This window comes from Tauraco erythrolophus, chromosome 1 (genome assembly GCF_009769465.1).
Source record: "Tauraco erythrolophus isolate bTauEry1 chromosome 1, bTauEry1.pri, whole genome shotgun sequence".
Classification (NCBI taxonomy): Eukaryota; Metazoa; Chordata; class Aves; order Musophagiformes; family Musophagidae; genus Tauraco; species Tauraco erythrolophus.
This window is the reverse complement of record NC_141465.1, coordinates 5,009,341-5,030,123: the sequence shown is the minus strand read 5'-3', so window position 1 is coordinate 5,030,123 and position 20,783 is coordinate 5,009,341. Positions and strand designations below refer to the sequence as shown.

The window sequence follows — 20,783 nt, the reverse complement described above, 5'->3', positions numbered from 1 at the left end:
GTCCATTTCACTTCATGTGAGCTTCACAGAGAAGAAGGCAACAGCCAGAAGAGCTGCTCGAGGCCTGTCGGGGAAAGAGATCCATTCTGATTACTTAGCAGGAGCACCAACACGAAATCAATAGGGTCTCACGCTGAAAGTGTCTTGTAGATGGGACTAGTGAGTTTCCCATCGGAGTGTTGGGTAAGAATGACTCCTTCTTATGCCAAACCTGAACCACACCGTTTCCCCTTGCTGAGGAAAAATAATACCTTTCACCTTTAATACAAAGATCTCAGGACACTTTAATATTGAACACAAATGAATCATCTCCATACTCCTGTTGTAGGAAGAGTGGTGTTATCTCCTTCTTTCATACTGATCAAAACCTTGTGATTACATGACTTGCCTTTCTCATTTTCAGAGCTGGGTACAGAACCCGTGAGATGAAAGTCCCAATCCAGTCTTTTATCTCAGAGGTCTTGCTGTAACCAGTCAACCTTATACTCACGGATCTGCCGCCCACTTCTTTTCCTTGACATCCTGTCCCTAATGCAGGAAGTCAATAACGTATCCAGTTTTTATGGTGAAAGTATAATCCGTGAGCAGAGAGCAGCAATAGGTTTAGGGCTCCTTTCCGGTGGAGGGTACACCCGCACGCTCCAAAAGCAGCTCTAGGCACAAGCAGCGGGCAGCTCATAGGAGATGTCTGTGTTGCCGGGGAGGGTGACGTTCCAGGGCAGGCATGACATAGTCCTGCTGCAGGAAGAACACAGGGAAGACAGGGTGAGTCTTAGCAGGTGGAGGTTACTATCCTAGCAGAGAGGCAAACAAGCTGCTGATGGATCTTGTGCTGCTTTGGAAGGGCAGGATGAACAGGGTGCTGTGCCCTGGCTGGGATGAATCGGCTGGAGGGGTGTGTATGGGGTTGTGCCTTTCACCTTTCCACCGCCCCCTCCGAGCAGTACCATTGTTGCTCTGAGTGCTCCCAGTTTAGTGACAAGAGCACGGTTATGAACCTGTGCAACTCTACAGCTTTCTATTTCCATTGCAGCCAAGTCCAGCACTTCCAGGCATGCAGGTTAGCACACCTTTAAGGCAATGGGCCATGCTGTCCCATTCATAAATGATAAAAAGCCATGCATCTGCACATCCATCCCAACTTTGGAGTGCTTTGCTCTGCAAAGCACCCTAGTGAGGAATAGTCCTTATGCTCAGGGGATTGCCTGTCATTCACAGACGAATGCCTCTTTTTTTCCCTATCTGGGCCTACTGGATATATTTTTACTGCCTTGTGCTTGAGTCTCCTTACTGCCCATCAGAACAGAATTTGAATGTGAGCCCAGTTTGCCTTCTGCTTCTGGTTTTCCTTGTTTTGGAGTACCCACTACTTTGCTTCAGCCTGGAGCCAGAATAAGAGTCAACTCAGAAACAACGCAGACAGAGCTTAATGTGTCAGTATAGTATGGCAACCAATCATTATTACCCAGCTGGATTGAGTTGAGATAATGAACTAATTAACTAATCAACTCAAGGTACCTATCCTGCCTACAAGAGGCAGGCCATTTCCTCCTGGCTGCAGAGGATGCAACAGCGTTCTTGGTGCCGCAGCCCAGGCTGGTGAGCGACAACTGGTGACCCCGATGTGATACATCCATGAGACCCTGGGAAGCCCCGACTCCCTCGCCGGAGCCGAGAGCCCAAGCCAAGCCAAAAGAGCCGGAGCCGGGAGCCTGAGTGAGAGTCCTTCGGAGAAGAAGGTAAAGCTGCAAGCCCCGACGCGGTATTCGTGGGAGAGAAGTGTGCTGGAGTTGGATGAATGGACCAGGTCTCTGCTCACCTTAAAGCCTTTGTGAAAACAAAAATGGTAAAACAAAAAGGGGGAATTATGGCATCCAGTTGTTATAGCCAGCTGGATTGAGTTGAACATAATGAACTACTAATTACTAATCAACTCAAGGTACCGACCCTGCCTACAAGAGGCAGGCCATTTCCTCCTGGCTGTGGAAGATGCAACAGTATCCTTGGTGCTGCAGCCCAGGCTGGTGAGCAACAGTATAGACCCAGCTATTTTGCCTTTGACTGCAAGAACTTTGGAGCTGCAAAACTCCTGGCAAGAATATTGTATTATGGAGAAGACCATTATATCTCTCAGGATGAGAAGGACTTGGCTACTTCTATTCTGGATAAGGTAATTATGGCTGAAGGCATATACTCTACAATGCCTGGCCTAGAAAAATGCCAAAATGGTTGTCTTTAGCTTTATAAACCTGTACAGTATAAGAAGCAGAAACGTATTACTGGTCTTCTATTGTCTCATCCTGAAAAATGTTTGTCTGCCATGTTGGGGGTCATTGTAGACAGGGGAAGATGACAGAGCAAGCAAGGGCAAAGGGAATGGATTCTAGTTAGTACAAGCTTTTGCTGCCATTTGCGAGTTAGGCATCTTCAAGATGATGTAAGTCCCAGTCGTTTTCCTTCCATGGCACAACACTTTTATCCTGGGGGAAGAATTGTAAAAAATTCCTAGTGAACTACCTTGGTAGTTTTTCTCTCTCACCAGTAGAAAATGATTTACATAGAGGTGATGGGAGAGACCTCTTTACGTGTCTTTCTAAACGGGAGAGAGAACGCATTGTTTCAAACCACAGGCTGCATCCACAGGCTCAGTGGATCCCTGCAAGATATTCCTGTGACTTACTTGCCATCCAGAGGCAGCGAGGCTGCACAGAACTTGCCAACAACAGATGACTCATCCTTCCTCCAAAACTGATTCTTGGGGATGTACTTCAGTGTCACGCTGTTTATCTGGCAGAGGGGAACTCTGTGGGCCAGCAGCCGTTTGCCTGTCTCCTGGTGCTTAGGTCTGCAAGGCAGGGTGACAGATGTGAGGGAGAACGTTCAATCAATCTGCAGATGCAGGCCATATGCAGGTGTGTTGGAACACTGGAGGAACCTGGGGTATTTTCATGAAGCCCTCACATAATAAAATGGAGTGAGAAGACTCATCTGTCAAAACAAGGCATTGCATGAGAGTCTTACTGGCTGTCTCTCCATGTTTTATCTCTGTAGTCAGGAATATTTCTGTATAAACATCCTTCCTTTCATCACACAATTACAACCACTCTTCTTGCTATTGCATATAGATTGAAACACTGCCCAGATTACTACAGAGAGGTAAGTGGTAGGTAAGGTCAACATCTATGAAATCATGAATGGCACGGATAGGGATCGGTTGTTCACCATTTCTTCCAGGGGTAATCAAAAAAAGCTAAGAGGTGGCAGACCCAAAAAGATTGCACACTGCACAGCATACCATTCCTTTTAATCTGTTAAAATCCTTACGGTGGGATGTTGTGGATGCTAGGAAGTTTACATGACAGTACAAGTCATGAGAGGGGGACTGGATAGGTTCATGGAAGACAAAAGCTAATAAGGACAAAGATCTCACCTTTGGCTCTGAAAGTCCATGAAATGTAATGAGTCAGACACTGGGAAACTATTTGGGGAAGTATTGCTATATGCTTACACTGTCTTTTTTTATACTCTTCTCCAGGTATTTGCTTTTGAACATGTTGAAGGTGGGTGGGATGCTTGGATAGAGGGACGTTTTCTATCCCTATGCTCTTACCTAGGTAACATGAACTGAGAAATGCCAGAAGTTTGGTAAACAGGCATTAAACAGAGCTCAGTCAATCGTGAGCTTCGAAGGAGTGCTGCCCAGCCATTTTAGGTAAGTGGGCCACCTCCCTTCTGTGGAGTCCCTCCAATGGTCTTTCTTTTTCTTGATATACTCAACACCTCTAAGAGCCTGGAGATCATGAATTTCCTTGTGCTCATGAAGAATATGTGTGTAGCTGACTCAGCACAATCCCAGAAGAACCTGGGTAACTGTCTGATCAGAAATGTGAAGGTAGGGAAAGGGGAGAGGTGACAGAAGGGTCAGGAAGAGCCTACAGTCCTGCTAACCAAAGTTGATCCCGGGAGCGGGCTGACAGCTGCGCTCAGTGTCCTCCTGCGCTACAGTGGCCAACCCAAACCAGTACATCCAGTCCCTCCCTTAGACCGCAGTGGTAGATGCCGGAGGTTTTGTGTGTCTGACTGTGTCTAGCTTGAAGCTGCCAAAAATAGGAAGCATCTTGAAATCGTGGTTATAAAGGTGAATAATGGATAGCAAGTGGAAAACAAGCAGAGGGGAGGCCTCTCTCTACTGCATATGTCCATGAGCTGGATCCAGCCCTGCCCTAGGACAGTGGAACACAGCAAGGTTAAGCAGGTTGAAGAAAGTCACTCCTGGGACTGACATTTGGTCCAACCCCACACAACCTTTGGATGGATGTAGGACTCTTGGCTTGCTTCAAAAGTATGTTTTCTTGGATATGGGGGATGACCTTGTGTGATGTGTAAGCAATGGCAATACAGCTGGTAAGTGTGCTGTGTAACAAGCTCCTTACTCTCTCAGCCCCATGGCAGCTATGAGGCTTGGGGACATGTCTCTTGGGGCACTTGGACCAACATGTGGGGTGACGGCATCCTGAGGATTGAGATTGGAATTGGTGGTTGGGAGAGGAGGAGGGCCATGTGAGGTGAGACACAACCATGTGAGTCACTTGCTGAAGATATGAGACTGGCTGAACACGTCCAAGTCCCTGTGCACTTCTGGGGAACTGCAGGATGACATGCATGTCAGGTCACCTGAAATAAATCAGTGATTGATCAGTGTCTGAATTTTGGTGTGAGAATCTGTGTTTAGATGCCCGTTTGATGCTCTGAGCTTGACTGCACAGGAGGGCTGAGCCTAGAGCAGGGAAGTTTCTTTGCTCTTTGCTACCCTTAAATCTGTAGGTTTATTTACTGGAAGTAAATTTCTCAGTTTAGCCTTGTGTTTCTTAGGAAGGCACTTAAAAGAAACACAGCTGCTGTTCTCCCAGGGTAAGGGTATCTCTGGATAGGTTACCTGGCTAGACCTCTAGTGTGTCATTAAAACTTGAGGGTACAGCAAAGCCTCAGGATCGCCTGCCTGTCTCACTTCCCAGGCAGCCTTTCTCCCCAGTGCCCGCATGCCTCCTCCCGGTCACCCATCAATCCCTGTGCCCGACAACTGCAAAAGGAAGCGCTGCGTGTCCTTCAGAGCAGATCGAGGGTCCTGACTTGACCTGGGTGTTACTATTTCCTCCCTTCTGCATCTTTGGAAGAGGCAGATTTGGCTCCCAAGCCGGGGAGGGGTTGAACAGACTGGGCTCCACAGGCTGGAGTACAAACTCCAAATTGCAGAGCCTGGCTGGAAATCTGTGACCAAGCAGCTATGTCAGGCTGGAGAGCACCCTAGAGCATGGCTTCCCCTTCCCAGGTTCTCACCCCTACCTCCTGGTGCCCAGGACTGAAGCAGCAACACAATTAGCTTCAGGTCACAATGGTTTGGCTTAGCAGTTACAGACTGTGTGGGAGCCAGCTTGGAACCCCTCTGATCCCAGGAGAGCTGGCTGGGGCTTCTTGGAAGACTATTTTCCTGCTTCCTGAGGCAGCCAGTGGCGTGTGCTAGCTGTATGTCTACATTGCAGTTCCCAGCCCACAGCAGTGGGCAGGAAGGTGAAGGAAGAAGTGAGGAAGACTTCTTCTGGGGAACTTCTCTGTGGTAGGGAGATGCCCCTGTGGCAAGGGCTGTGGGAGTATGAGTCTGGTCCTTTAATTCAGATACAGTTTGGAGAAGGGTGGTGCTTTCAAGAGACATCTGTCTGTCTACACATGTGGTCTTTGTCTCCAGTCCCCTGGACTTTTCCCTACAATGGGATCCTGGGTGCTTTGCTGCGTTACTGCAGAGGCAAGAAGCTACTGAACACATTTCTGACTGTGCAGAGATGCACTCGTCTTCTCTTTGCGACAGCTTCCCATTGGGCACCAAAAGAAATGTCTAAGCCACCAAGTCCATCAGACCGGAATCTCTGGTGGATGAGGTCTTGCTGTAGCCATCTCTGTCTGTCAGAATAGAGCTGATAACTATCTGACAGCGACTGCGGTTTGAATTTTCACCAGGCAAAGGTAGGGCGTAGAAAAGGAACCAACGTAGCAACACAAAAGTATGCAAATTTGGGGATTCTGGAGTATACCTACTGCTTTGTGCACTCAGGGAAGAGGTGGACGTAGCCAGGGTTGCCAAGTTATGGTAGCACATACCTGATTCCTGAGAGCATTTAAGGTAAATGCGGAGGCACTCAAGAAGAAAGGTTGTGGTTCATCACATGGTGACTGCACTCAGGGAGATGTGCTATTGTTGTGCCTTTCCTGGGCTGGTGTAAACATTCTTACACATGGAGCTGGGATAAAACAGGCCAGAAGCATGCACTGTCACTCACATGGTAATCTTCACTGTGTCCATGGTGCTGTTGCTGCAGAACGTGATTTCAATGCTGGTGACTATATTTCTTTTCTTCTGCAAGTGGAACTCAACCAGGCTGTGATGGACTGAGCAAAAGGTGACGTACGTGAGAGTCAGGTACTATGAGTTGGACCTACCCCTGCCAAAAGAAGGCCTATGGCACTTATTCCCTGGCCCCACCAACAGAAAGAAGATTAAACAGACACAAGAAAGAAACTTAACCTCTGTGGTACGAGAGGCACAGTGGGCAGGTCTGCATAGTCCAGTGTGAACAGATTGTAATTTTCTCTACCCTTTACTTCAGTCCTGAAGCCATGTGGCATCTTAATCCAGGGCTCTGCCCACACTAATAAACATGTTGGAAAGGGCTTTATGGGGGAGATGAGCAGGGTTATTGCTCTTCAGCTGTGCGTCTCAGACCATCTGGGCCACAGCAGCTGGTTCCGATGGGGACGGTGGGTTGTAACTCCCTGATCTCCCCAGGGAATCTGCCTCATTTGGTCAACACCCTTCTGACTCATTTTTTCTCATTGATACTTACCACAGAATGGGGCTGAGGGACTGGTCATTAGATAAACTTTCACTTCCTTGGGCAGGTTCCTCAAGTTGATACCTGCCTGCTCCAGCAGGCCTGCAGGAGGAAGTAGAGCCAGTGCAGGGAAGGCCATGAATGACCCAGAACAGAAATATAGCTGGTCCCAATTCACCCCCTCTCACCCCACCCAACTCCACGCCTCGGAGAACAGACCCTTTATACCAGCACAAATCAGAGGAAACACAGGTTTGTGGTGTCTGTCTGACAGGTTAACATCCACTCACAAAACCTATTGTGGCTACTCCAGGTAGGTATCATCAGAGTACCTCTTGGTGGCTTTGTTTCATTCCTCTGCTAACAAACTGTGTCATCAGTTGCACCTGTGCAAAATGAGCAGAACTAAAGACTACCAAGTTAGGAAACTTAGTGCAAACGTAGACAACAATGCAAACACAAGGTGCTGGGAAACTGGATTTTTGGATCGAGCGAGAGGACCACCATAACTTGAGGCACCTGCACCTCTGACTAGCTGACAATGCCGCTTGGTGAGATGGGGAAGGGTAGCTGATCTGAGAGCACCTATATCAGAAGAGGCCTCTCCTTATGTTCTTCCTGTTTGCACATAGCACCACAGGACATGTGCTAAACAGCCCAGTTTCAGAAGCCTACAAGAGGCAACCAACTATTACCTTCTCCTGGTCCAGGGAGTTCATCTTTGAGGTGGCCATGGCAGGAATTCATGAGAAGGAGGTGACACAGCAACAGTGAGTGGTTTATAGAAGAACAGAACTTCAGACTTGGGCTAAACTTTCCAGCTGCTTCTCTAAACAAGACACTTTTTGAGCTAACTGCCCACTTGGTGATTCTGAAGACTCTCTTTCAACTCATTTGTGGGCCCGATGAAATGTTTAAAGATCAGAAATATTCAAGATGTTGGTGTTCTACCTTGGGCAATATATGAGCTTTTAGAATGTATCCATAGAAGCTTGAAAACTAAACAGCTTCTCATTATGCTCGGAGAAATCTGAACTGCCTACTGTGCTCTACACCAACACTCATCAGGAATGTCATGTCATCTACTCCAGGAAGGTCTCATGCTGGTACTGTACCTATTCTGGGACAGGAGAACCGAAAGGGGTCAACACAGTCCAGGCAATGACCATTTAAAAAATCTTGATGACTTGCACAGGGGAACGCCAGGATGGGACAGGAATGTTTCAAGGCACTGACATAGAGATGTACTGCCCTCATGTGATCACAGATCAGATACTTATAGCCTGCAAGACAAAATGCACCCAGAGAAAAGCAGCCATGAGCCTTTTTTTTCACTTGGCTTCAGTCTTTTTGCATGTTCCCAAGGAACTGAGAGTCAAGAAACAGTCTTGCTGATTCTGCAGCCATCCCCTTCCAATTAATAACATTTCACAGAGCATCTCTGCGGCTACAAGCCTGGATCCCACTGCAGGAAGTTAGAAGTGTATTTCCCAGACTAACAGAGTCCTCCAGAAGTGGGGGACCACAGGGCTGCCATGTCTCCATCAGCGTACCATTGATGAAGGCCCCAAGCTCTCTGCAAGGGGGTACAGCAGTGCAGTGACTCCCACCTGCACTGGGACTCCATCTGTGGGAAGTGAGGTACCATAGGTGTCCCCTATAACCTGACCCTCAATGCAGCTGGCTCATCCAGAATATTTGCATATTTATCCAGACTATTTACTGTGCAAATTTTTATTCTCTAGAGGGAAAACGCAGTGATCGTACAAGCTGTCTCTCTTAGCATAGGCACAGCTTGCAGCATGAAAACAAAAAGAAGCTTTTGCTAGTAGTACGTAAGAGCCTTTCTAGCAAAAATGTTTTCTTTGTTGATACAAGCTCCACTGACGTTAGGGTTTTGGCTCATACAGAAGTGACACCAAAATCGTGTCTCTTGACAGCGGTGCTGCCGAGACACTTGACCCATGTGTGATTTTAATTTCAGCTGCTTGTTGTGCTGCTGAGAGGAGACGTGGGCCATGAGTCTCTGCTGCCACGTGTCTTTACAAACACATGCTGTCTCACTTTGATGTCTGCCCTGACTGTAGCAGGAGCTGGTTGCCAAACAGCATTTTCACAGGCTGCTGAGTGGCCATGAAAGCTCTTTTCGTGACCAGAGAGTGTTCTCACCTGCAGAGATGAATTTGGGGCATCCTGGCTGATCTTTGCCTCCGTTGACGAAATAATCGATGTGACCTACAGGAATTCGGATCCCGAAATCTGAAAGGAGGTGAAATACCACTTCATTCTTACGCTTGGCTCTTCCATAGGCTTTACCCTACATGGTGATTGACAGGCCCCAATAACTGGTTGAACATTAGTGGCGCTGGAGCCAGCTCCAGTGCTGGAGACAGCAAAGACATATTTCCTATTCCTACATGCCTGCACTGTGCAGGTTTTGCTGCGCGGAGCTGGGAGTTCTCCAGGCCCTGTCATCAAAATGACTGGGAACTGCAGCTTAATCACCACCTCTGTGACTCAGGTTCTTCACTCCGCATAAAGGAGAACAAAACTGACCACAACCTTGATGGGGGACTATGAGGCATGACTGACAGTTATGTCGGTAGAGGTTTTCATGATCTCCAGGCAACAGGCGTGACTCAAAGGCACCATATTATTCTTTAGCACATGGTCTGCCTACATAGACCTTAACTGCTTTAGGAAAGTTACTCGGTTCTTGCACCAGCTTTTGAGTTGACTCTGTTACTGTCCACTGGCGCTCTAAGTGTCACCCTTTTTATGTCAGGTGGGAAAGAGCAAAGTAAGACCAGACATGTAAATTCCTTGCAGGTGGTAAAGCCACACTGATCTGATTCTGCATAAACTACCTCTGCTGTAGTAGGGTTAAGGAAGCAATATTTGCTGGAAGATTGCCCTCTGTCTAATCTCCACCTGTATGTTGCTGTGAAGTGCTCTGGGATACGGATACCTGCCAGTGAATTCATTGTTTAAGCATGTCTGATCAAGAAGCATCCTCAGAGTGAACCTAAACTCATGGTAATCTCATATAAAAGGCACAATGACCTACACACTCCTTAGCAATAATGACGGCAGGAGGAACAGAAGCGTGGGCCAAAGAAGATGGAGGCCAGCTTACTGTCAGTGTCAGTATGAATGGCTTCCACGAAGAGGGCATCCCTAGGATCCAGGCGTTCCTCAGGGCTGGCTCTGGTGTACTTCGGGCCTGCAGGATCCAGGCCTGTAACAAAATCAAACGTCTCAACAACAAGTGCTCTTCAGACCCTCTCTTTCTTATTTCTGGACTAGTTACTTTATCCAAAATTTTGAAAGTGTTGCTAGGCAGAAGTGAATTATTCCTAGGATGCACTGCTTATGGTCCGGAACGGTTTCTGCCCCCACTAACTTCCACTACAGCTTCCTCAATTTGTCCTCCACTGTTCCACTCCCCTTCAGCAGTTTTGTACCTCAAGTTTCCAGGCTGCCCTTATCTTGCTGGCTTGACTTCCTGGCTCAACCTTGGACTTCCCTCATCACTACAGACTTGCCTGGTGATCACTGGACTGTGGATGATCTTGGTTCCTGTCTCTGGACCTGCTCTGGTCTTCTTGCCCGGATACCGTAGGACTTGTGTCCCTTGTCAGTGAAGCCACTAGCCCTGTCTGCCTTGCTGTCACTCTCGGCTCACTTTTTCCTGCAGAGCAGCTCACTCTTGCTGCTCCCCCACAATGACATGCATTGTGGGCTTTAATTTTAAGAACCGCGTAGGTATACGTGCTATAAAGTGGAAGTAAAGCATGTGATTATTCTGGGGTTTCATTAGTCATGAGGCCTCGTATTCTTTTAAGCTGGCACCAATTTGAAGAGCGGAGCAGAGGTGGAAGGACCCTTTTGCAAATACATGCATTCTTTTGGCAGTGTGGAGGGGACCGATGGCTGGAAAGACATTGTCAGGCTCTGCTGAAGCTAGGAAGAAGGCCATAAGCTTGGATCTAATGAGTCCTTACGCAATTAAAAGATCACTGTGGATGACTCCCCTCCCTTCGCTTTTCATTCTCTCCCGTGAAGAGCAGGTGAGAACCCAAGGCTCAGTTTTATGATACCTGTTATCCGTCCCAGCTGACCGCCATGGAAGTGCCCCACCAGGCCCCCGACATGCGCACCAAGGCTTACCCCAATGATGTGGATGGATGTCCCTGAGACTCCCAAAGCCTGCAGGTTGATGATAACACAAAGTAATGTTGCTGCAGCAGAAAAGTGAAATACCCTGTGCCAGCCCACGCAGCAGCTCCGTAACTGTTGTAATACAGGATTGCTCTTGAGGTGTGTGGTGGAGAACCAAACAGATGTGGGAATGATGCGTATTGCCCTTTCTGTTTTTCAGAGGGTTTCCTCAGGTCCACAGATGCAAACCCAACCCTAACCAGGTCGGTCAGATGCTCCTGTTCATAACTACATAGCCTGTAGCTTCTCTTTCCACAGCTTGCTTCTGACTGAATTTCCCCCTTTCAACTGAGTAACCCATTTCTCCATGTAAGTAATCTTTTTCTCAGTAAAGCAGAGGAATGTTTTTTATTCACTTTTATACCACCATTGTACCAATACCCTGATTAGTATTTTAAGATTATATTTTCAGAGATTAAGGATTTATCCATGTGCTGAACTGCCAGGTAAAGCACAGCCACTTAGATGTGATGTGAGATGACCTCATTCAAACGAATTCAGCTGCCTGCAGGCTGGGCTGTATGACGCAGAACCATACAATGGAAGAGCACACGATGCATGAGAGCGTGGGGGCAAGACAAAAGATCCTGACTTTGAAAGGTATGAGGCCATATCCTGGAGGCTTATGAGAAGCACAATACATTTTTTTTGTGGTGTATCGTTGCAGGACAGGCTGGACAGAGAAAGTCCTTACGTAGCCGGACTAGAGCTTAGCACCTACACAGAATGGGTGGTGGGGAGACTGTTCAGCTCCATCTTTTGTTCACTGTGTGACCTACTCAGCAATGAGGGGTGACAGTCCTCTCTCCACCACCCCAGCCCCCACCACCATCCTCCTAATGACACAGCGGCTCCAAGGGTTGCCATATTTCTGGGTGGAAACATGGGACTGTGCACACTGTGGTGCATACCCAGGAACTCCCATGCTGTGCACCTTGGGTCTGAAGTCCAAATGTTATACGGAGAATTTGCACATAGCTGGCTAACACAAAGATGTATCACCCTCATTGCGTTAAGTGTTGTTTAGCTGTGCTGTGCATGAACAAACTGGATCATGGATGGGCATTTCCAGCTACTGGGAAGTATACCTGAAGCCCAAAGCAAATATTAAATCCCATCCCCTCCAGCTCCCTGAACAAAATTTCCAGGCAGAAGAAGACCGTCTGGTGAAACGTAGACCTGAGAAAACCCAAGGCATCCTTCAAGTTTGTCCCGGGATGGAGAAGCAGCTAACAACTGGGATGTTTTTCCACAAAATGTCAAAACTCAAGAGAAAGAATAAAAACAGTGGCATGCTTAAGCCTGGACTTACAGAGAGGAAAGAAGAAATCTCTTTAGTGCTACATAGCACTCGCTCTGGAATAAAAAGCCTGCTGTTCCAGCTCCTGGAGACAGCAGGTTGGGAGCAGCTCTCTGGATTTTTTACATGAATGATGTTCTCTGGCCATGCTCCCCCTGCCCAGAAACGCACCGTAGCTTACCAGGAGCTTGCTGATGAATTGTGAGATGAAGAGGGCCAGCTGTGTGACATTTTCCACCGCAGAGGGATAGGCTCCTGTAGACCCATAAACCCAGTCTACTGCAATCACGTTCACCTGGCTTGTGTGCAGTATGGCATGCACAAGCCCTTCAATCCAGGAAGGTTTGGTACCCAAAGCCCTGCAGAATCACAAAAAACAAGTATATTAGGTGCCTTCTAAAGTAAGGCATGTGTCAATATGTTGTTCACTGGTGCTGGAGCTTCATATGTCTCAGAGGAGGCTACCAGACAGTTGCTGAAAGTTTTTGCTGGTGCCAGACACCCACACCTGGCGTTTCTTTGTGGTAGTGTAATTATACTTTCCAGAACGGGCTTATTCAGAAAGGAACCAGATACTTTAATGAATGAGATAATATTTGAAGGGCTCAGGCTGAGATGTCAGTCTTGCTGTGCTGTTTCAGTTGGCCACCACAGAGCCCACCGGGAGTAAGTGAGGTGACTAGGAACACCTGGATCTTGCTCTGCTACCTATTGGCAGGAAGTCCTTGGTCACATCACCTAGTCTTTCACTCTTACATTTTGTCATCTGCAGACAATTGAAAAAGAAATTCTATACCCAAGAACTGAAGGAAAATTGAGGGGGCTGTGTCCTACCCACTTCCCCTAATACCACCTGGTGGAGAGTGTGCTATGTCACATGAGGGAAACAGCTGGTTTGCTGATAAGACCCTGCAACATCTGTGGTTTCATCCTGGTCTTCTGTGCACTTTCCATTCAGGCTTTTGCACTTCAAAACAAATGATGTTATTTGGTCACACCTGGCTGAAAAATGGCACAGTAAAGTAAGCTTGTAGAAGGGTGACAATTTAAAAAAAACTGGCTCAAAACCCTACAATTTCAAGAACAGAAGTATAATTTGTCTGGCAGGGCTCCAAAATGGCTGACTAATGCATGCTGTTGATAAACTGGGACATGAACTCCAAGGAGACAATTTAAAGGGACAAGAGTCTTGCAGAAAAGGCTTCTTAAGTAAAGAGGTTGAACAAAGGAACGAAAAATAAAGAGGTAAAGGAGGAGAGAGCAAGAGAATGAGCGAGATAAAGATAGAAGGAAAGATGATAATTCCCTAACTTTTTTTAGGCTCCAGAAAATGCGAAACACATACAAAATAGGCAGCTGGTCACAAACTAAAGGACTGCAAGTTGTGTTGTAATACGGGTTGTCAGCAGCATTTTCCATGCGTCTGGCCCTGGCCCACCAACAGCCTCCCAGACAATTCCCAGGTCCGGTTTGGGGCTGAGCACTCCAGGCTTTGTTCTCAGCAGGCATTTTGCATGCAGCCACTCTGCTGGGGACACTAAGAAAGTCACACGAGCCAGTTTCTGTGCCAGCCCCACCTAGTGTTTGGGAATGCCCCAGCAGTGTTTCATTTCCCAGTATAAACTTAGTCACAGTGCTCTTTCTCCCTCACCTGAAGCCATGGATTACGATCTTGGTTTCCAGGCTGCTGTTGAAGCTGGAGTTCTGGATGCCATCACCAGCTAAAATCAGCTCCCCACAGCTGGGGCTTGAGGAGGTGAACAGGAGAAACTGGACCTTAAGTTTGCTGCCCTGTAGGAAATTTGCTGTCTGGAAGTCAGTGCAGTGATGCTCTGGGAGTCTGTCTATGTTTTCTGCAACGAGAGGGAGTGAACAGCATATTTAGCCTTCGTCCATGCAATCGGGAAAAAACCCAGCTCATTCTAGTTCATTAGGAAAATGCAGGTAGCAATCTCACTTCTATTGATAAAGGTTAAAAAGACAGAACATAAATTAAAACCAGCTTATTCTGGAAACTTTATCAGTCTGATAAAGTTGTTTTGGTCCTTTGATGGATTTCCAGCACTGGCTGGGGAAGACAACTGTGGATGTCATGGTAGCGTTGACTTCTGATAGTTGTTTTACTGAGACGTGAATGACATTCTGTTGGTTTTTGTTTTCCAGATCGGCCACACATGCCAGCTACTAAGTACATTTATGAGCTGGCTGTTAGATCTTTAAAAGAATGGATACCAACAGGTAGTCACCACTGAATGGGGATATTTCTATTCGAATTCCAGTAGGCTTAGTAGAAGGTACAAGTCTAATCGACAATTGCATCAAAAATCCAGAAATAAACATGAGAATGCTGATGACAGAATATGAGAATGCTGATGACAAAATGTGTCAATGTGTCGTGGTTTTAGGCTGATCCAGCAACTAAAACTCACACAGTCTCTCCTTCTCCAGTAAAGTAGAGAGGAGAAAGAAAAAAAAAATAAAAAATAAAGGGACTGAGGGTTGAGACAAGAACAGAGGGAGCACCCACCAACCATGGTCCCGGGCAAAACAGGCTGGGCTTTCTTAAAGCAAAACAGTTTATTAATGATTACTTAGAAGGACAAAGGGAAACAAAACCGGTTACTTGAGAGGATAGAAAGAAATAAAGCCAGATCTTAAAACTGACATCTTCCCCACCCCCCTTTCCTTTTCCTCCCGGCTCTACCTCCTCCCCCCAGCAGCACAGGGAGCAGGGACTGGGGGAGTGCAGGTCAGTTCATTCCGTGCTGTTACTGCTGCTTCTTTCTTAAAGGAGAAGGAGTCCTTACACCCTTTTCCCCTGCTCCGGTGGATCCCCTACCCACGAGGAAAAATCCACAAACTTCTCCAGCGTGAGTCCAGCCCACAGGAAACAATCCTTCCCCACAGATTGCCCCAGTGTGGGCTTTATCACAGTCTCGGATACTTAGGGACTTGTAGCCACTCGCTCCGGCGTGGGTCGTCACGCAGACTCCAGATGCCTCTCTGCCTTGTCGTGAGTCCCAACACAACCATCCTCAGGCTCAGGCATCTTCTCCCCACGGGCTGCGAGTGGGTCTCTGCTCCACCGAGGCCGTCCTGGCTGCAGGGAGGCCGCCTGCTGTCTCACCACCAGCTGCAGGGGAAACTTGGCTCCGGCACACCTCCTCCCGCTCCATCCTCACTGACCTGCTGTCGATGCAGCTGTTTCTCTCAGATCTCAGTCCTCTCCGGGTGAACTCAGCCCAGTGGGCACCCCAGGAGCAGGGTGCTCCCTGAGTTCCCCAGCTGGCTCCACCGCCACCATCCTCAGTGGGTGGTGCCGGCCTGACGCAGGCAGCTGCCCGGCCGGGAGCCAGGGAGCGGGGGCAGTGCCCTCCTCCCTTCTCTGCTCGATCCTGGGCAAAGCACCTTTTCCGGTTCCTTTGTCCCGACTTAAATAGGGCAATTCGCAGAGGCGCTGATTGGCTCAATCCCGAGGGGGATGGGAGTCTGATCTGGTGGCCAGAACCAGGTCTAACCTGGTTCCAAAACCAGGGAGGTCACAGGGAGCAAAGCCCCTCTCCTGCCACCAGAACCCCCACCCCCTCCACATCAAACCATGACACAATGATAATTTCCTGATTGATTCATTTACTGGATGAAAATGCTTTGTGAGAAGGAAGAGGCAGCTACTGGAAGGCACTTTGATCTAGAGAGCCAAAAAAAAGTCTCAAACCTGGAGCTAGTTAAAAACTGAGCAAATTTAGGCTAGAAAGCAAGCATAGAAGTTTAGCAGTATGTATGGCCAGCTGTATGTACAGAAAAGCTGGATTTTCCATCTGCTGTCATTTCAGGGGACTCGCTGCTATTTTGGGAGGCTTGTTGAAGGTGAGATGTTGGACTTACTGAAGGACTAAAGAGGTGAAATTTATTGACCTGTGATGAGCAGGAAGCCAAATAATTGATTAAACAATCCCTTCTGATCTAAAAAGTGTTGCTTTATTAACTAGCATAGTTGCTTACTGTTGCAGTAACAACGCATGCACCTTCCCTTTTCTGGACTGGAGAAAGCAAAACAGCCTTGAATCTGCACATGCAACAAAATAAAGAAAATAGTAATTAAAAAAAAATGAAGCAACCAGCTTCCTAACTGCTGGCTGTTCCCATAGAAGATACTTTTCACTAGCTAGGCAGAACATGGCAGCACAAAAGAGTGAGATTCAACGTTCAGATTCCCACCTGTGGGATGTGGCTATCCCTTATGTTTGGTTTGGTCTTCCTGCATACTGAAGGCAAGAGAGAAAGAATCCTAGAATGGTCTGGGTTGAAAGGGACCTTAAAGATCATCTAGTTCCACCCCCACCCCCCACCCCCCCCCCGCCGCCATGGGCAGGGACACCTTCTGCAAGATCAGGCTGCTCAAAGCCTCATCCAACCTGGCCTTGAAATGTCCAGGGATGGGGCATCCACAACATCTCTGGGCAACGTGTGCCAGTGCCTCACCAGCCTCATTGTAAAAGATTTCTTTCTTAGGTCTAATCCAAATCCCTCCTCTTTCAATTAAAGCCAGAGATGTTCTCTGAGGTCAATTTGGAAAACACGCAGCTCACGAGCCAGCTGAACTAGTGAGGGCAGGCAAGGTGCAAGCACGGTGCATCTCAGAAATGGTGTAAGACAGGAATCGTGAGTAAAGGTAAGGCCAGAGGTGCACTGCTATGAGGCTGCAGGTGATGTGGGACTGTAGAGATGACCACAAAAGCAGCTTCATTGACAGTACAATTAAAGAAAGAAATGGAACTGTGGTGTCTGTTTATTTTTTTCTCAGGTACTGCAAACTACGCTTGTTAAGCTTTCAAAGCAGGAGACGCCAGTGCCAGAGGTCAAGCGGTACCTTTTCCGCTTCCTTACGCTTCAGGGTAAACCCAGATCATTCTATTAAATCAGGTTAGTGGAATTCAATCACTGAGATTGATTCAGTCAAAGCATGGGAGAAGAAAGGATCATTTCATAGATTTCATAGATTTCATAGATTTCTAGGTTGGAAAAGACCTTAGAGATCATCGAGTCCAACCGTCCCTAATCCCCATTAAACCATATCCCTAAGTAGTTCATCCACCCTATTCTTAAACACATCCAGGGATGGGGACTCAACCACCTCCCTGGGCAGCCTATTCCAGTGGCTGACAACCCTTTCAGAGAAGAAATACTTTCTAACATCCAACCTGAATCTCCCCTGACTAAGCTTATGCCCATTTCCTCTTGTTCTATCACCCAACACTAATGTAAAGAGCCCTTCCCCTACCCTCCCCACCATCCCTTCTCAAGTATTTGTAGGCTGTAATCAGGTCTCCCCTCAGCCTCCTCTTCTCCAGGCTAAACAGCCCCAACTCCCTCAGCCGCTCCTCATAAGTTTTATTTTCCAGCCCCTTGACCAGTTTAGTCGCCCTTCTCTGGACTCGCTCCAGGAGCTCAATCTCTCTCTTAAAGCGAGGGGCCCAAAACTGGGCACAATATTCCAGGTGCGGCCTCACCAGTGCCGAGTACAGGGGCAGGATCACTTCCCTGCTCCTGCTGGTCATGCTATTCTTGATACACGCCAGTATCCCATTGGCCTTTTTGGCCACCTGGTCACACTGCTGGCTCATATCAAGCCGGTAGTCAACCAACACCCCCAGGTCCTTCTCCGCCAGGCAGCTCTCCAGCCACTCTTCCCCGAGCCTATAGTGATGCTTGGGGTTTTTATACCCCAAGTGAAGGACTCTGCACTTGGCCTTATTCAAGCTCATGCCATTGGCCTCAGCCCAACAATCCAGTCTGTTCAAATCCCTCTGAAGGGCCTCCCTACCCTCGAGCAGATCGACACAGCCTCCCAGCTTGGTGTCATCCGCAAATTTACCGAGGGTGCATTCAATCCCCTCATCCAGGTCATTGATAAAGATGTTAAACAGAACTGGACCCAGCACTGAGCCCTGGGGAACCCCACTGGTGATCGGCCGCCAGTTGGATTTAGCCCCATTTACCACCACCCTTTGGGTCCGGCCATCCAGCCAGTTTTTAACCCAAAGGAGGGTGTGCCTATCCAGGCCAGCAGTTATCAGTTTCTCAACCAGAACACTATGAGAAACTGTATCAAAGGCTTTACTGAGGTCAAGGAAAACTACATCCACAGCCCTTCCCTCGTCAACCAGGCGGGTCACCCCATCATAGAAGGTGATCAGGTTTGATTGGCAAGACCTGCCTTTCATAAACCCATGTTGACTGGGCCTGATCACCTGGTTAACCTGTATGTGCTCATTAATAGCACTCAAGATAACCTGTTCCATGACTTTGCCCGTCACCAAGGTCAGACTGACAGGCCTGTAGTTCCCCGGATTCTCCTTCCGCCCTTTTTTGTAAATGGGGGTAACGTCCGCCAGCCTCCAGTCCAGCGGAACTTCCCCAGTGAGCCAAGACTGCCCAAAGATAATGGACAGGGGTTTGGCAATGACATCCGCCAGCTCTCTCAGGACTCTCGGGTGGATACCATCAGGCCCCATAGACTTGTGGGCATCCAGCCGAAGGAGCAGATCCTTGACCCGTTCCTCTTGGATCACAGGAGCTTCGATTTGCTCTCCCTCCCTGCTCTCAGACACCAATCGTTCTTGCACTACTGTTTCTCCTGGCACCTAACTAGATTTTAGCAACTACCTCTCAACACGCAGGTTGTTGAGGGAGAATTGAATTCAGATCCTTCTATGTAAAGCCTTCAGTCCCTTGCCAGGCACTCATGTTTTTCTTACCTGCTTGTGCTGAGCTGAGCAGCAAGAGTACAGCAAGAACAATGAATGGCTTCTTCTTTGGATCCTCAACCATCTTCCTGTTAGTCCACCACAAGTACAAGGATTGTACAGGGAAAAACAGCCGTGGCGGATCACTTGATCAGCTTGACTGTTAATGATCAACCAGCCTGTGCTCTTTTGGGGAAAAAAAGGGTAGGGGCAACTACCTCTGCTCTTATTTGTCCATTAAACAAAGTCTGTGTCAGCAGAAGGCTTCATGGGCTTTTGGTTAAAAAAGATACCGACACTCTTTTCCTCCCCACCTCTCTTTCCTCAAGGCAAACTTCTTACTTCAGAAATGCGCTACTGAAACCAGTCCCAGCAAGTGACAGAGTTACAGTGCTGTATCCTGGCCACCTAGACTTTGCCAAATTCTGAGTAGGGACACTGATTTGTCACAAGGCTTCACGGTAAGTCCGTGCCAGGAAGAGTCATACCAGCCTTGCTTCTGTGTATTTTCCTACTGCATTGCTGTCTCTTTCCTGTATTTCTACTTTCGGTCAGATTCCCGTAACTGCCAAAAGAAGGCAAAGCAAGGGATTCCTTCTGAAAAGTGACGGGAAAGACAGGCTAAGACGTAACAGATGGCCAAATTGCTGTAACACGCTCAGACTGTACATTTCTTAGAGCAGGGACACTCTTCGTTTTTCCTTTGGAGGCTGCATTTCAGATAACACAAGAAATGAAAGAATGATCTCAGTATTGCACCAATATCGTAAGCGTGGAAATACTTCAAACAGATCTTTAAATGAAAAAATGTATTGCTTTGGTGTAAAGAAATTGTGATAGTTTGATGTGGGGGAGGGAGTTCTGGTGGCAGGAGAGGGGATTTGTTCCCTGTGCCACCAGATGGGACTCCCATCCCCCTCGGGGTTGAGCCAATCATTGGCACCTCTGCGAATTGCCCTATTTAAGTTGGGACAAAGGAACTGGAAAAGGTGCTTTGCCCAGGAGCAAGGAGAGGGGAGGGGGGCGCTACCCCTCGCTCCCTGGTCCCGGCCGGGCGGCTGCCCGTGCCGGGCTGGCGCCATGCGCTGAGGATGGCGGCAATGGAGCCGCTTGGGGAACTCGGGGAAAGCCCCGCTCATGGGGTGCCCGCTGGGCCAAGTTCACCCAGAGAGGACTGAGATCTGAGAGAAACGGCCACACCGACACCAGGTCAGTGAAGATGGAATGGGATGAGGTGCCGGAGCTGAGTTTCCCCTGCAACCGGTGGCGAAACAGCAGGCGGCCCCCTGCAGCCAAGATGGGCTCAGCGGAGCAGACAGCCACTCGTGGCCCGTGGAGGAGCCCACGTCGGGGAAGAGATGCGTAAGCCTGAGAGAGGTTGTGGAGGATGGGATGCACGACGAGTAACTATTAATAATGGAGCATGGGATGCACGACAAGGTCATGAGGCATCTGGAGTCCGTGGGACGACCCACACCAAAGCAAATGGCCACAACTCCCTAAGAATCCGAGACTGCAGTAAAGCCCACACTGGAGCAATCCGATGGGGAAGGATTGTGTCCTGTGGGCAGGACTCACGCTGGAGAAGTTTGTGGATTTTCCTCGTGAGTAGGGGATCCACTGGAGCAAGGG

General features: G+C 48.2%; 1 protein-coding gene across 1 annotated transcript; it reads right to left on the bottom strand.

Annotated features, from left to right (window-relative positions):
• Positions 1 to 653: 653 nt before the first annotated feature.
• On the bottom strand, positions 654 to 19,236 carry PLA1A (phospholipase A1 member A). Its single transcript, XM_086617715.1, has 11 exons — positions 19,164 to 19,236; positions 14,057 to 14,258; positions 12,587 to 12,764; positions 10,985 to 11,093; positions 10,021 to 10,122; positions 9,054 to 9,143; positions 8,000 to 8,167; positions 6,897 to 6,986; positions 6,333 to 6,441; positions 2,681 to 2,845; positions 654 to 738 (listed from the first exon to the last, which is right to left on the bottom strand). Exons 1-11 carry the CDS (start codon positions 19,234 to 19,236, stop codon positions 654 to 656), a joined length of 1,371 nt encoding a protein of 456 aa, XP_086473841.1.
• Positions 19,237 to 20,783: the final 1,547 nt, after the last annotated feature.

Bases quoted from the DNA above. Each gene is read 5' to 3' on its own strand.
- PLA1A (XM_086617715.1), bottom strand. From the start codon at position 19,236: ATGGTTGAGGATCCAAAGAAGAAGCCATTCATTGTTCTTGCTGTACTC. The intron at 14,259-19,163 runs GTAAGAAAAACA...CTCTCGTTGCAG, and splicing joins GCTCAGCTCAGCACAAGCAG to AAAACATAGACAGACTCCCA. The intron at 10,123-10,984 runs GTATCATAAAAC...ATTTTGTTACAG, and splicing joins TCAGCTGGGACGGATAACAG to GCCTGGATCCTGCAGGCCCG.